This window comes from Mastigoproctus giganteus, chromosome 7 (genome assembly GCF_048544385.1).
Source record: "Mastigoproctus giganteus isolate SK-2022 chromosome 7, ASM4854438v1, whole genome shotgun sequence".
NCBI classification, from domain to species: domain Eukaryota; kingdom Metazoa; phylum Arthropoda; class Arachnida; order Uropygi; family Thelyphonidae; genus Mastigoproctus; species Mastigoproctus giganteus.
Genome location: NC_143581.1, coordinates 36023366 through 36037770, shown reverse-complemented (window position 1 = coordinate 36037770; position 14405 = coordinate 36023366). Strand labels below are relative to the sequence as shown.

Sequence of the window (14405 nt, the reverse complement as noted above, 5' to 3'; positions counted from 1 at the left end):
ACCAATAGCCGTAACGACTGGCTTTCGTTATTAACGTCTTCAGTTGGTAATAGTGAAGGGGGGGGGGGAGAGAGAGAGAGAGAGCGCGCGCGTGAATATAAGGAACTCTAAGTTCCCGTGATGCATGCAGGAATCTCAGGTGCGTGAGATTCCAGGCCAGGGAGAGATTATATGGTAGTTTTGCGTTTAATACATTAAATTTAGAATGATGTTGGAACCATTCTATGATTAGGGCTTCATACTGGTAAATTCTGAAACTGGATTTTAATTTAATAATGAGAATTGCTGAATCTACTAAAGGGGTGTGATTATGGGATTGTGCATGTAACGTGAGTTCTGTGTTTGATTGTCAGGTTCTGAAACTATTAGTATGCTCGTGTGTTTGATGTTTTTGTAGAGCCGTATTTTGAAGTAGTGCTTCCGATATAACATGCATTACATTTTTGGTTGGCATTTTATTAAATATACTATATTGTTCATATCACTGATTTGGTATTTGTAGATTTCTTTATAAGAGTTGAACATGGATCCTAATTTATTGTAAGAAGAAAATGTGAGTGTGATATCAGTATTTTTAAAAATTCGATGGAACTGTCTAGCAAGGTCACTATGATAAGGAAGAACTACGCGTGTGTTGTTGTGTATGTTATATTTGGGTGGTTTATTGATATTATTTTGAACATTAGAAATTGTTTTTTGAATAAACTGTAAGGGGTATTTCCTGGATGTAAATTTTTCTGTGAGATGATGTAATTCATTAAATAGGTCATTCTGCGTGGAACTATATTTGATTGTATAAGACCGCTTTTTTGGTATTAAGACGCTGATGTGATTCATAATGTAAGTATTTCCCAGTGTGGGTATTTTTTCTGAAGATCTTAGTTCTGAGATTAGTATTGGTTTTATATATAGTTAGGTTAAGAAAATTTAATTGTCCGCTTTCTTCTAATTCAAGCGTATATTTTAATCTATCGTGAAAATAATTAAATTTTGTAAAAAGGCTATCAATTTAGCTAATTCCCACTCCACTCATTCTAAATCCAACTGCAGTTTATATTAAGGTAAGTAATAAAAAAATTAAGCTATTGCTACCATTTATTAAGTCAATTAAATTAGTACTTCAAGGAATCCTACAATTCATTTAATTACAGTAATGATTACTGATATCACTTCAATATTGGTTCACTCCATTTTGGACTACAGATTACAATTATTAATCTAACTTTTCTCTATCTCAAAACATTATGTGATTCTTCACATATTTACTTCTTTCTATGCTTAGATATGTAAGCATTTACTCCCCTAATTGGTAATTTTTCAATTTATATGAGATTATACAACTTCAATTGTCAACTTAATATATTGTAGCCATATCACTTGGTCTAACGTCTATCACTTTTGATATGCATTCTTTTTATCACTGCTTTGTTCAATACTTTTTATTTATCTATGAACTGTTATATGTTTATTTTAGTATATCTTATGACTTTATTGGAGCCTAAGTTGCCAGGTGGGCAGGAGCAGCAGTGTGTAGCACACGCTTCTTGATTAGACCGGGGTTCGAGCCCGTGACCACCAAATACGGAGTATGTGGAAAGGTCAGGGAATGACCACCACATATCCCCGGAGCAATATGGCCTTAGTTGCTAATGCTCCTAAATACCAAATAACAACAACTTTATTATGGTAAAGTTCTATTATTGCAACCACATTTCTTTTTTCCAATGCTAATCGTATCTCAATGCATTTTTTGGTTAAAAAAAAAAACACTCTCTATCAAGTCTGTTATGCTGCTATAAATTGCTTCATTATGTAGCTATGTTACTAATGTGGTTATGGTTGACATACATTCATCTACTCTACTAAATATGTGTGCTGTATTTCTCCGCCTTTTTTCTTCAGCTACGTATTATTTCCCCACCAGTTTACTTCTGCTACATATTACTTAAACTCCAGGTATTGCTCACATTCTTATTATACTTTCGGTTCGTTTCTTAGCATATTTTTGCACCTGTTTTTTCCTCGCAATTACAAGCATTTGCTGTAAGCTCCCTTTTATACTAATGCTTACAAAGCCAGAGCCCTTACTATACGGTTGGGCTTCACATCCCCAGCTAACTCAGTGTGATTTAATAACTTTTTTTTGCTTTTTATCTTTCTACTATTTATTTTTACCTTTCTTCCCTTTTGTAAAACTATTAGTGTATACGAGGGCGATACGAACATTCCTAATATCCTCCTTCTATCACTATTTTCATCTTTATTTACTTAACTACTCCTTTTTCCCTTCCTACATTTTCAATTTAATACCTCACCTTATACCATGTGCTTGTTCCAAATTATTTAATTCTAAATCCTACACAAAACTACATATTTTTTATTAAGAACACTTTTCACTTCTGAAAACACTCAACTATGTTTTATTCTAACTTCATCTTTATTTTTACCTTGTCCATACTGTAAGAAAGTGCTAATTTCATTTTTTTTTTTTTTTTTTTGCTTTTTGGCCTATCACCTTTCTTCTATTACTATGGACAAGTATAGAAATACAGTTCCTAATACATGGTCAGGTGTAGTCCCCTAATGAAATACCTGATCATGTATCAATATTTACTTTAGCTGACATCAAATTCTGCATATCTGCCTTGCCTGTATTTGACTTTTATCTAAATATGTCCCCCCCCCATATCTGATAACAGCTATACTATTTTTTGTTATTTTATTTTGTATCATATTTTACCTTATTATTAATAATTTTCCTTTACAGTTCACTTAACTCCTATTGGCTTTGTAATTCAGCCCATACTTTCCTTAATTCATCATGACTTTTAGGATATTAACATTCTTTCACCTATTACATATCTACCATACTTCTTTTTCCACTATCCTTACCTTTATAAGTCACTTTATAAGTCATCCATCTATGCATACTTTATCTAATATACACAAACACCCACAAAGCTGGTACATGCTGTCAATGTCAATAAAAGGAAAAGTGGTAATGTAATTTTGAAACTTATTCCTAAAAGTAAAAAAAAAAAAAAAAAAAAATTCTCAGTTCTAGTTAGTATTTCGGCACTTGATTAACATGATGTTGAATTACAAAACTGAATATAAGCCTAATTTAAATTTTTTTGGGGGGGGGGGGGGGTTATACATCTGAAAATGTGCATGATTGGTGAATTTTAATGTTGTGGGTGAATTTTAAATACACCTGCATGGTGAATTGCACTTTATTTTCCTTTGTTAGTTGCAAATTATTATGAAAATAATGATTTTCATGTCCATACAGAAGGATGCTGTTTTTTGTCTTGTGCTGCCAAACTGACATTGATGGCATGCATCAACTTTACATACTTTTTAACAGAAATTACAACAATGGCAACAGCATATTAGTTGCAAAGAGGTGCTGCGCCGTGTTCCAGGAAATGAAATATATATTACCCAACATCATTGAATTATGGACACTTCCCCAAATTTCATGAATATAACTGGAATTTTGTTAATTTTGATCCAGAAAATATGCAATATAATGAAATTATATTCAATTCCTGTTTTTACAGGAATAAATCTACTATTATTTCTTGTATATCTATAATCTGACTGATAAGAAGGTTGAAATTTAATAATGAAGTTCTAATTCTAAATCCACTAGTCTAAAACATGGTAAATAGATAATTTTCTGTTTATATTCTGGGATTTAGCAATCAAAGTGGTTCAAACCATGGCATTTGTAAAAACATGTATACCATACCACTGTGCTGACTTGGCTATGCAGATAGTGCACTGATTTGAAATTTCACTAATTAATATACTACTGTAATTTATTATATTATGATGTTTTTAAATACTGATGTATATCTGCAATCTTGAATTTGGCTACATTTGCTAATATAAATTCTTTGTCAATTCTAATTTATATTATAAAAGGCCCAAATTTAATAATCCAAATGAAAATAAACAGGTTTAATTTACAGCCATCCCTTTGCTTATAAACTTCACTTGTGGCATTTTGATAAATAAACACTTGATAAATTGTACACAAAGTACAGTCCTCTGTTACAGTATAGTAGTTTTGCTACTTGTCACTTATGTTGAGAAATATAGATTCAAGTCCCATCACAGAGTGGAGAAATTGTTCAAGTCCTCTTCAATCAAGGTTGCAGTTAGCCAATCTCAGGGAGAGGAAGTAGGGTTCCCCTCCCACAGGTTATTCCTAGTTTTTCAGACTGTTTATAACATGCAACTCAGGCCACGACACACACACACACACACACACACACACACACACACACACACACACACACACACACACACACACACACACACACACACACACACACACACACCTTAAACATGTACAAGTGATACACAATGATGCAATATGGTCTAAATCACTGATGCGACTAAAGTCCTACAACAACACAAAGTACATGGTTGATGAAGTGACAATTATAATTCACTTTCCAGAATATAATGTTGACTTTGGCTACTAAAATGATGTTTTTGTTTGGTTGTGAAAGTGTTTCATTACTGATTTATTTGTGTCCTGCAGTATATATTAGCATATCTGCAGGAGACAAGTTTACACAGATGTACACGTATATAGGGCGGTCAAGTATGTACATTCTAGTGGTCAAATGCAGAGGCACAGTAGTGCACACACACACACATTTCAGCTGCCCATGGTTCTAGCCAATGTAATTGCTAAATATGGAAATGTTTTTGCATGCTATCTGATAAACTCCTATGACCATATGCAGCCATCCCAAAATATAAACAGAAAATTTATTTTCTCATATATTTATATAGTGCCCTTTTGCATATGAAATTCCTCACGTTTTCCCACTAATATACATACACAACTTTTTAATTTTTACTAGCTCTTTTAACATTATAAGGAATCAGTGGTAAGCTGATTGATGGTAATATATCTATTTGAAACAAGTATGAGTAATGTAATTAACAAAACAGGCAGAAATAATAAGGAGATTCTTCTGCTCTACTATACCAGATTATCCCAAGTTGAAGTATGGCAAAATGTGCTTTTGAGAGTAGGGGCAGAACAACAATAGACAGGCTGTGGAACAAAAAGGTTGTTTGTATGCAATAAGTACATTTTACAGTGATTTAATTGTTGCCAGACAATATATGAAAAGGCTGAGTTTCGGAGTTAAAATATCATGCGCCCATCATCCATGACAACTCGCTGAGTAAGAGGAAAAATAACCCATAAATGCTTTTCCCATTCCCAATGAACAATACAGGGTGTTCCAAAAAGGTGTAACCAATTTTAAATGTTTGTAACAAATGTAATTTTAATAATAGAAACAAAAAACCTGTGCTAAATGTGAGAAAAACAGTTGAAGATTTTACTGACATTCAACATGTGCACCACTTGTCACACGAACAATATCTAATTGGTAATAAAGTTCGTCCCATGTTTTTTCAAGGATGTCACGCTTAATCATGGTAATTGCATTTGTAATCCTGCGCTTTAAGTCTGTGATGTCTGCAACAGGGCTCTTATATGAGTCTTTGATGAATCCCCATAAGAAGAAATCACAAGAGAATAAATCTGGGGAATGTGGTGGTCACACAATGGGACCATCACGCCCAATCCAATGGCCAGGAAACTTCATCAAGTGATCTCCTCACACTCAAAGCCCAATGTGGTGGCACTCCATCCTGTTGGAAAATAACCCCATTTGGCAGTTCATCCAATTGAGGATACATATAAAGCTCAAGCATGTCCTGGTAATTATCCGCTCTCACAGTCACTTCTTGAAAGAATTATTAGTTTCCTATTGTTTGTATTGCTTATTTAAAATTGGTTACACCTTTTTGTTAGTGTGACAAGTGGTGCACATGTTGATTGTCAGTAAAATCTTCAACTGTTTTTCTCACATTTAGCACAGGTTTTGTGTTTCTATCATTAAAATTACATTTGTTACAAACATTTAAAATTGGTTACACCTTTTTGGGACACCCTGTACATCTCCCAACTTTCACCAGCAAGGAATCGAATTTTGCCCATCACTGTTGATTGAGGTCTTGGGCTAAATGCATAGATGCTAGGGTTTGCACGAGATCAAGTCTATACCTTCACTCACTCACTCACTCACTCACTCACACTCTCTCTCTCTCTCTCTCTCTCTCTCTCTCTCTCTCTCTCACACACACACACACACACACACACACACACACACACACACACACACACACACACACACACACACACACAGAGTGTGTGTGTCACTATTGTACTGGTATGTAGTAAAAACAATAATTTATCAAACATTTGCTTGTAAAGATAGGAAGGTCATAATCTCACTATATAAGGTAATTATAAGATCACACTTAGAATACTGCACCCAAGTAAGGCAGCCGCAACTAAAAAGAAGACAGAGCTGCTTGAAAGGGCCCAGAGATGGGCAACCCACATGAGGAAAGACTTCAAAGATGTGGGCTACAGAGTTGGGTAAACAGGCACCTTAGTGGGAACCCGAATGAAATCTGTAAGGAGAGGGAACAATAAAATGAATGAAGCAAAATTTTCACTGTTATATTTGATTCCAGAACTAGAGGTCATAAATTAAAAGTACTGGGTGGGGGGGGAGAGATTTAGACTGGATTGCAAGAAGTTTTCTTCTATCCAGTGAGTTATTAATTAATGGAATAAGTTATCCCTGCAAGTAGGTCAGGCTGACAACTTGGGGTTTTCAAAGACAAGCTGGATAGCTATCTCTAAGAGGAGTGAAACAGATTGCCTATTGAAAAAATTTAAAATTTTTAATTTTCATATATTTGTTCTTATTATTAATTTTATTATATATATATATATATATATATATATAATTATTATTGTTTTTTAATTTAGTTATTTTATTATTTTTTTCCCCAGTGCAGTAAAATTCTGTAGCATCCTGGCATTATATGGATAATGCTACTACAAAATTGGTTGCAATTAAAAATTATAACTGTTTTATACAGCTTCCTCTGGACAATAGCCAGGATGAAAAAAAATAGCTTGTAGCTGTTAATCTCAATATGATAAAAAATAATAATAATGATAATGATTTTATCATGATGGCTTTTTCTATTCCTCATTCCTGCACCTTTTGTCTATCCCCCCACCAAGGCTCCATCCTAGTTCTGCCACTACTCCAGAGACATACGTCTGAGGAAAAGTTACATATTGTATCAGCTGACTATGCACCTTGATTTCATTCGGTTTTTGTTCACTTTGACATTAACTTCATGGAATGGTTATGAGACAACATAAAAACTGAAGAACTAGAAGTGCAAACATGTTTGTGGTATCCTTTTGACAGAACAAAAACTGAAATAAGAAAAGGTAAAACTTAATATCAAATGAAACATACAAAATCAAGGTGACCAGTCAGTTGACACAATATGCAACTACTCTCTCTCAGACTTATGGCTTCAGGGGCACATTTTTGGATCTGCTACACTTGAGCAATGGATGATCTGCATAGTTGACAAAAGAATCTTCTAACTGCTCTTATTTTTTCTGTCTTCTTTACCTGCACTGATTTCAAATAGATATATTACCATCACCCAATATGCCATCAATTTCATATAACGGTAAAACAGCCAGTAAAAGATAAAAAGTTGTACTGTCCAGATAATGTGGGTAGGAGATGGTCACCCACACTTGATATGCATACCTATCTATCCTATATGCGCATAGCTAAAGCTGATGGATTTATTGGCTTCAGATGTACACATATATATATAGCTATGGGGCACAGGTCTGTGGGACAGTATGGCTGTTGACTGAAAGATAGATTGTATGTATGTCAACAAGGACATAGTTTTGTTTTCACTAAGTGGGTGATTGTCCTCAACAATATTCAGAACATTTTATTAGTTCTGGACAAAAATTCATAAGTATAAACAAACCTTTACAAGGCATGTTACCAACATTCCTGATGATATTCTTTGGGTAACATTTGATCATGCAGTACTATACTTCCAGCACATTTGCAAAATAATGGCTATTTCTTATTGAGCAATTTTATCTTCTTAACCTATATCTTCCTTCCTATACTGTGCTATGGCTGCATGCATCAGTAAACATATCCTGGCATAACTTTTTGAAACTTTTATTTTGATATGGGAACTTGCAGTTCCGAGTAAACAAAACTGGCCCTCATCTTGTATATTGACTAAAATCAAAAATATTTGATTTTTGATATTTTGCCTCAATTAAGATATAAGATACCAGTTATCTTCTATTGTGTTTGATATGTTTAATTCCTTTTGGAAAATCCTGTATATGTTGCACACCCACACACACACACAACTTTTCTGTTCAATTTTTGCTGATTTGGTTCTTGGCTCAAAGAAGGCTTGGCCCTGGTCAACATACAGGATGAGAGGCACATCTTTTATGTTGACTTTAAGTATAACTACCTTGTGTGTACATTCACACACATGTTCATGAGAGTGTGTGTATGTGTGAGTGCATGCATGCACGCGCGCACACACACACACACACACACACACACAAACACACAGACAGACAGAGAGAGACAGCTTTGCACTGGGAACACTCACCTAATACCTATCTCCATCACCTTTATTGTGCAACATGACTTGAACATGCCATGGCATAGACTCCAAGGTAATGGACGGTGTCTACAGTTACGGTAATCCATGCTAACCACTGCACCCCCCAATGCCTGGTATTCAACTGTACTCAATCCATATACTAAATTGCACATTCCACATGTTCAAATGGGCTTAGATTAGATTAGTTTGGATGCTGTGGAAGGTTGGAGAACTCACCAGAATGTTCAAGGAAATGAAAATCCATCTTTACACAACCAGAAAAACAAATGAATTAATGTACACAATGCATTACATTGCAAATGTTTAATATTTTTATTTTTTAAATTAATTGAATTTTTCTTTTACTGTGATTAATAGCAGTTAAAGGTAAATAACCAATTACCTTGTTACTTAATTACTAGTTGATTAACTAATAATATATAAATTAATTGTTTTCATTTTATTACAATTACCCCTAATGTAACATTCACTTCATGTTTTGTAATACTTTATAATCAACAGTGTGTGAAATGCAACATGTATTTCAGGCATCGTGATTTAGTAAATAACAACTGAAAAATATCACACATATTTAATCTTTCTGCTGTGGTTTATATATTGAGCAAGTTCATATGAGTAATAATTCATGAATTATGTATTTTATAAACAATAAAAAAAATAACGAGCAAAAAAACCAATGACTTTTATGAATAAACTAGAAACATTGTTTCTGCACATCCTTCACCACATTACCCATTCATTCCTCTAATCAGCACATGGCAAAAGTATAATATTCAGTGCTACAGCTACAATATATGGATAACCTATATGGTACATATGGGGGGAAAGGAATAATAATTTCTGGATTTCTACTAGCCTAATTTTAATGAAATTTGGGATGGCCCAACAAATCTTTCTAAAAGAGCCAAATAAAAAAATTCATGAAAATTCATCCCCTGGGAGTTGAGCTATTTCATGTAGTTGGATAGACATGGTGAAAAAGACAGGTGCTTTGTGCATATATGCTAATGCACCTAAAAAGAAAATAACTAGAAAACAAAGCAAACAAATGATGTAGCAAATTAGCTACATTTGAAACAGGAAGTGCTCATGTTGTGGAGAAACTCAAAAGATAATTTTTCACATTGTGTACTAAACCAAAAACTTTTAATGCTTTTTAAATAATAATTCTGTACACATCACATTTTCAAAATAATGTTTTATGAAATTTATATTGCAAAATTTTTCTGATGCTTTTATCAGCCAGAATGCAGAATACTACCTTGCTAAAAGTTACGGTATTAAAAAAATTAAAGAAAACATCTTATCCTTCAGTTGCACGGATATGGTGGTTGCAGAATACAAAAGTACTGAAAATGGCCAAATCTAACTGGAACCATACCCACAACTCATACATATCCAATAGCAGGTTAAGTGATTAAAAAAAAAAAAAAAAGTTTAATTTAATGAAAGTTTTTGCTATTTCACCAAGTGGCTATGAACTGAAAACAAGTAGTTAGTTACGAATAACTTTTGCAATCAACTTAATAATATTTTCATGAAAAGGACTGTTCAATAAAGAATGATCATAATTTTTTTTTACAACATACCTTTATTAATCATCCATATTTTGAGGGTCCTTTTTAAAGTAGTCCCCATTTGATAAAATGCACTTATTCCAACATTTCTACCATTCTTCAAAAACATGGTGGAAGCCATTTTTTGACCTGCATTTGAAAATTGCTGCTGATGTTTCTACAACTTCTGATAACTGGAAATATTTTCCTTGCAGCTCCCCTTCTTTAACTTTGGAAATAATAATAAAAAATATATATATTTAAATAAGATTGCAGGGTCAGGGCTGTAGAGTGGATGAGGAACACATCTGACATTAATGCAGATTAAGTACTCAATGACAGTATTAGCAACGTAAGGTCTCACTTTGTCTTGATGCAGCATCCACCCACCAGTGTGCAGTTGTGGTGTTTAAAATGAATATGATCCCACAAAGTGTACAGTACAGTTCTGCAGTACGGTTCTTTACGGCTGTGGCACAAAATACTGGTAAACCATTCCTTGAATGTCAAAAAAAGAGATACTATAACCTTTCCACCTTTAATGCAGAAGCCACAACTTTTTGCTTTTTCAGTGTTGGTGATGATTTAGACTTCCAAACAGAACTTTGTTGCTTACTCTCTGGGTCAAAATGATGAAGCCATGTCTTATCCACCATTATCAACTTGTGCAGAATCCCAGCACCTTCAGTAATTGTCTGGTGCAGCTCCCAACAAACCTCCAAGCAAACTTGCTGTTGCCCAGAACCCATCGTGCACAAACATGGGTCATATACAAACGGTCATGGAAAATACCGTGCATGCTTCCTACTGATATTCTCAACATTTCTACCAGTTGCCTTACAGTTACATCATGATCTTCTCTCACTGTTACAGAAGCAGTGTTTATGGCTTCTGTGGTGAAAGCAGTGGTTGGAGCTCCAGGATTGCTGATTTTTATGATTGAATCACATCCATCTTTAAACATTCTAAATCAACTGTGAGCTCTGCTATATGGAAGTGTAGATTCATTTCATATGCTTCAGCTGATGGTTTCTGGAGACAGAAATAAAATATGAGAGCACCATACTCTTCCTCGTATATCATGTCCATTGTTATGTATGCAAAACTGAACAGGCATAAACCTGACTGACCACTAAGGTCACACCGTGCACATGAAACAACCACACAGTTGCTATGTGATGCAGCTTAGTTTTGTCATAAATTGTACAGCTCAGCTAGAAACAGCAAGCAGTATGGTCGTTCATGAAAAATTATGATCATTCTTTATTGAACAGCCCTCATAAATTATGTTATTTTGTAACATTTTCAAATTGCTTTATTAATAATTAGATGTACAAAAATATCATTCAATAAAAATCATAAATGAGGTTTCAAATTTCAAGAGTTCTTCAAAGTTTCAGAATTGCTTACTAGCCATTGGTAATAAATATATATATAGTGTTTTTTTTTTTTTTTTTAAATGGGATTTCGCGACTACTATAATTTTAAGTTCTTAAAGAAAAAAGCAACAGAAAAATGGACTTGGTGGTAGGAGAAAGAGCCAGAAACCTGGATTCTTATGCTTAACTAGGTAGCACTGGCAACTATGAGTACGGCATATTCGACTATTAAAAGAATAAACACAGTGAAATAAAAATTTTAAAAAAATAATAAATAAAAATAAATAAATAATAAATAGTATAAAATAAAATAAATAGTATAAAACTACTTACCTAGGATGGCACTATTAAGGGCAGCACATACAGGTTCCCTCTGTACAGGATCTAATTGGAAACCTACAGGACTTGTCCATGGATCAGCATATGCCAGAAGACTAAAGGCATCCTTAGCATCCAAAATATGAAGATGGCATTCAATTAAATATATTCTAAAATTTACTTTTATATGAAAGAAATATGGCAGTTATTTCAATAATTGCCTAAATTCCTAACAATATGGATATAATTATTAGGATGAATACATAGTAAAAATAATGTAGTACACTGGATGACATAAAAATAAATGTATGTCCAGTCCTCCTGCCCAATAACAGTAGTTTTCAACTAGGGTGCCGCATCAACATTCCAGGGGTGCCATGTAATTTGGGATTAAGTTACTTAAACTTATTATTCTTTTTTAAATTTATATATTTATTTCATTATAAAAAGGTGTGTGGTATCCACTTTACCATATCTTTTTAATTTTGTGGTGATCTATAATTGATGTTTATTTAGTACCTCTATATAAAGAATAAAATTATTATATAAGTATATATAATTTGTATTATGAATTGTAATTTTGTTTATAATTATATTATTATAATAACTAGCATGTAACATATATAATTTTTAATATTTTATATATATATACACGCACACACACACAGGGAATCAGATTATTAAATGGTCGAAAACCACTGTGTTAAGTATTTCTTTTGGCCTAGGGGCACCATAAAAAAATTACTGGGACACTAAGGATGCTATGAACTGAGAAACTTTGGGAACCTCTGCCCTACAATCATTAGTTTTAAAAAAATCAGTATTATTATTTCAGATCATTACTAATTATGTTTCTTTGTTTTCAAGTTATCTTTTAAACAAATCCTACCACTTCCTTGTTATAATGAAACATAAATTTAAATTGAAAAGGGATACTGTACTTGAAAGAGATATGTGCAAAAATTTGCTTTCAGCCATCAGAGTAACTGATCATTGGAACAAACTGGATGGACAGATGGTCTTCTTTTTTTTCTCTCTCTTTTGACTGGTATAAGTTTGCTTCCTTACATCATTTGTAACTAATAATACTAAATCAGTTATGAATAGATTTAAATTAACCATGAGAGGAAACCAAAAAATCGGTGGTTTTCAACCTTTTATTTTGCAGCATGCCTACTCAATTTCTGCCTGTTAGATCCAATTCACTTTCTGTATATATATATTTAATATTAAAAAAATATGTTATGATAGTTATTATAATGATATAATTATAAATAAAATTACAATTCATAATGCAAATTATATATACAATTAACCCCCACTATTCGCGAGGGTTACGTTCCTGAGAAATGCCGCGAATACTGAGTTATGGCTCTCATAGTAATAAAGGGGTTCCGTTCCAAAGTATGAAATATATAAAAACTAGTCTAAAATTTTGTCTATGTATGTATTATATGTACCTTCATAATATGACTATGTACATACAGTACATAGTGAAATGCAAGCATATGGCATCGAAATGAAAATAAGAAACAATTTAATATTAAATGTAATATTTATTAGAAATTTCAAACAAATCTTTCAAACCAGTGCCTTTGCTAGCTAAAACTTATCCCGCCAGCGTTATCACCAGTTTTGCTAAAGTGTTGATAAAGGAGTTTTGCCTTTTCACGAATGTTGAGTGAACTTAACGGAATTTTATTTTGAGTTCGGTCTTCTATCCACAGATTTAAAGCCTTTTCCATTTTTTCTAATTTAACATCACGAGTTACAGAGCAAATTTTTGAAGCAATTAGCGTGTTTTCACAGACACTATGGCAGATATTTCCTTCCGATTTCTTGATTGATCGTACCGTTGACTCATTGATTTTATAATGTTTTGCCACTGAGAAGACACTTTCACTATTAGAAATTTTGTCCAATAACTCAATTTTATTTGCTAATGTCATCATCTTCTTTGATCTTTTCATATTTCCCTTGTTATTCGTAGCCATATTTTTATGGCTACGAATACGGGTTAGAAAGAACTTGACCACAATAAAGTCACTTTCTTCCGTTAACACACTCGAAAAAGTGTGTTTTACACTGCAAAACGGTAGATTTATCACTTTTGTAAGCATATCAATTTATAAATTAATAAATTTATTCAATTTATAAGCATATAAATTAAAAGCAAACGACGAAACCTCCCATGACAAGCGTATAACACATACTGAACAAGGATTAGCGAGAAACATCCACGCTCGTGATTTTGTCACCCCTCCCCCCCCACCCACTGAGCACTGTTTTGATCGGGAAAGATAATTTTAGCCACACCCATGTTTTTTTATGGCGGAAAATGTTCACGGCGCTTTAAAATTCACATTTTTTTAGGTTTCATTTTATGTTAAATCAGCGACCGCGAATACAGATACAGCGAATAGCGAGGGTTTACTGTACTTAAATAATAATTTTATTCTTTATATAAAGGTACTAAATGCAAATTACATCAAATTACATCACTTACTAAATACATCAATTATAGATCATCAAAAAATTAAAAAGATACCGTACA

At 33.2% G+C, this 14405-nt stretch overlaps 1 protein-coding gene across 2 annotated transcripts in view; it reads right to left on the bottom strand.

Moving 5' to 3' along the window:
• Nucleotides 1–14405, bottom strand: part of RanBPM (Ran-binding protein M) — a 380347-nt gene that overhangs the window by 22411 nt on the left and 343531 nt on the right. For both annotated transcript variants that reach the window (XM_090377616.1, XM_090377617.1), the window contains exon 10: nucleotides 11867–11978. In XM_090377616.1, the coding sequence (XP_090233742.1) occupies nucleotides 11867–11978 (112 nt within the window). The remainder of the gene's footprint in view (nucleotides 1–11866; nucleotides 11979–14405) is intronic.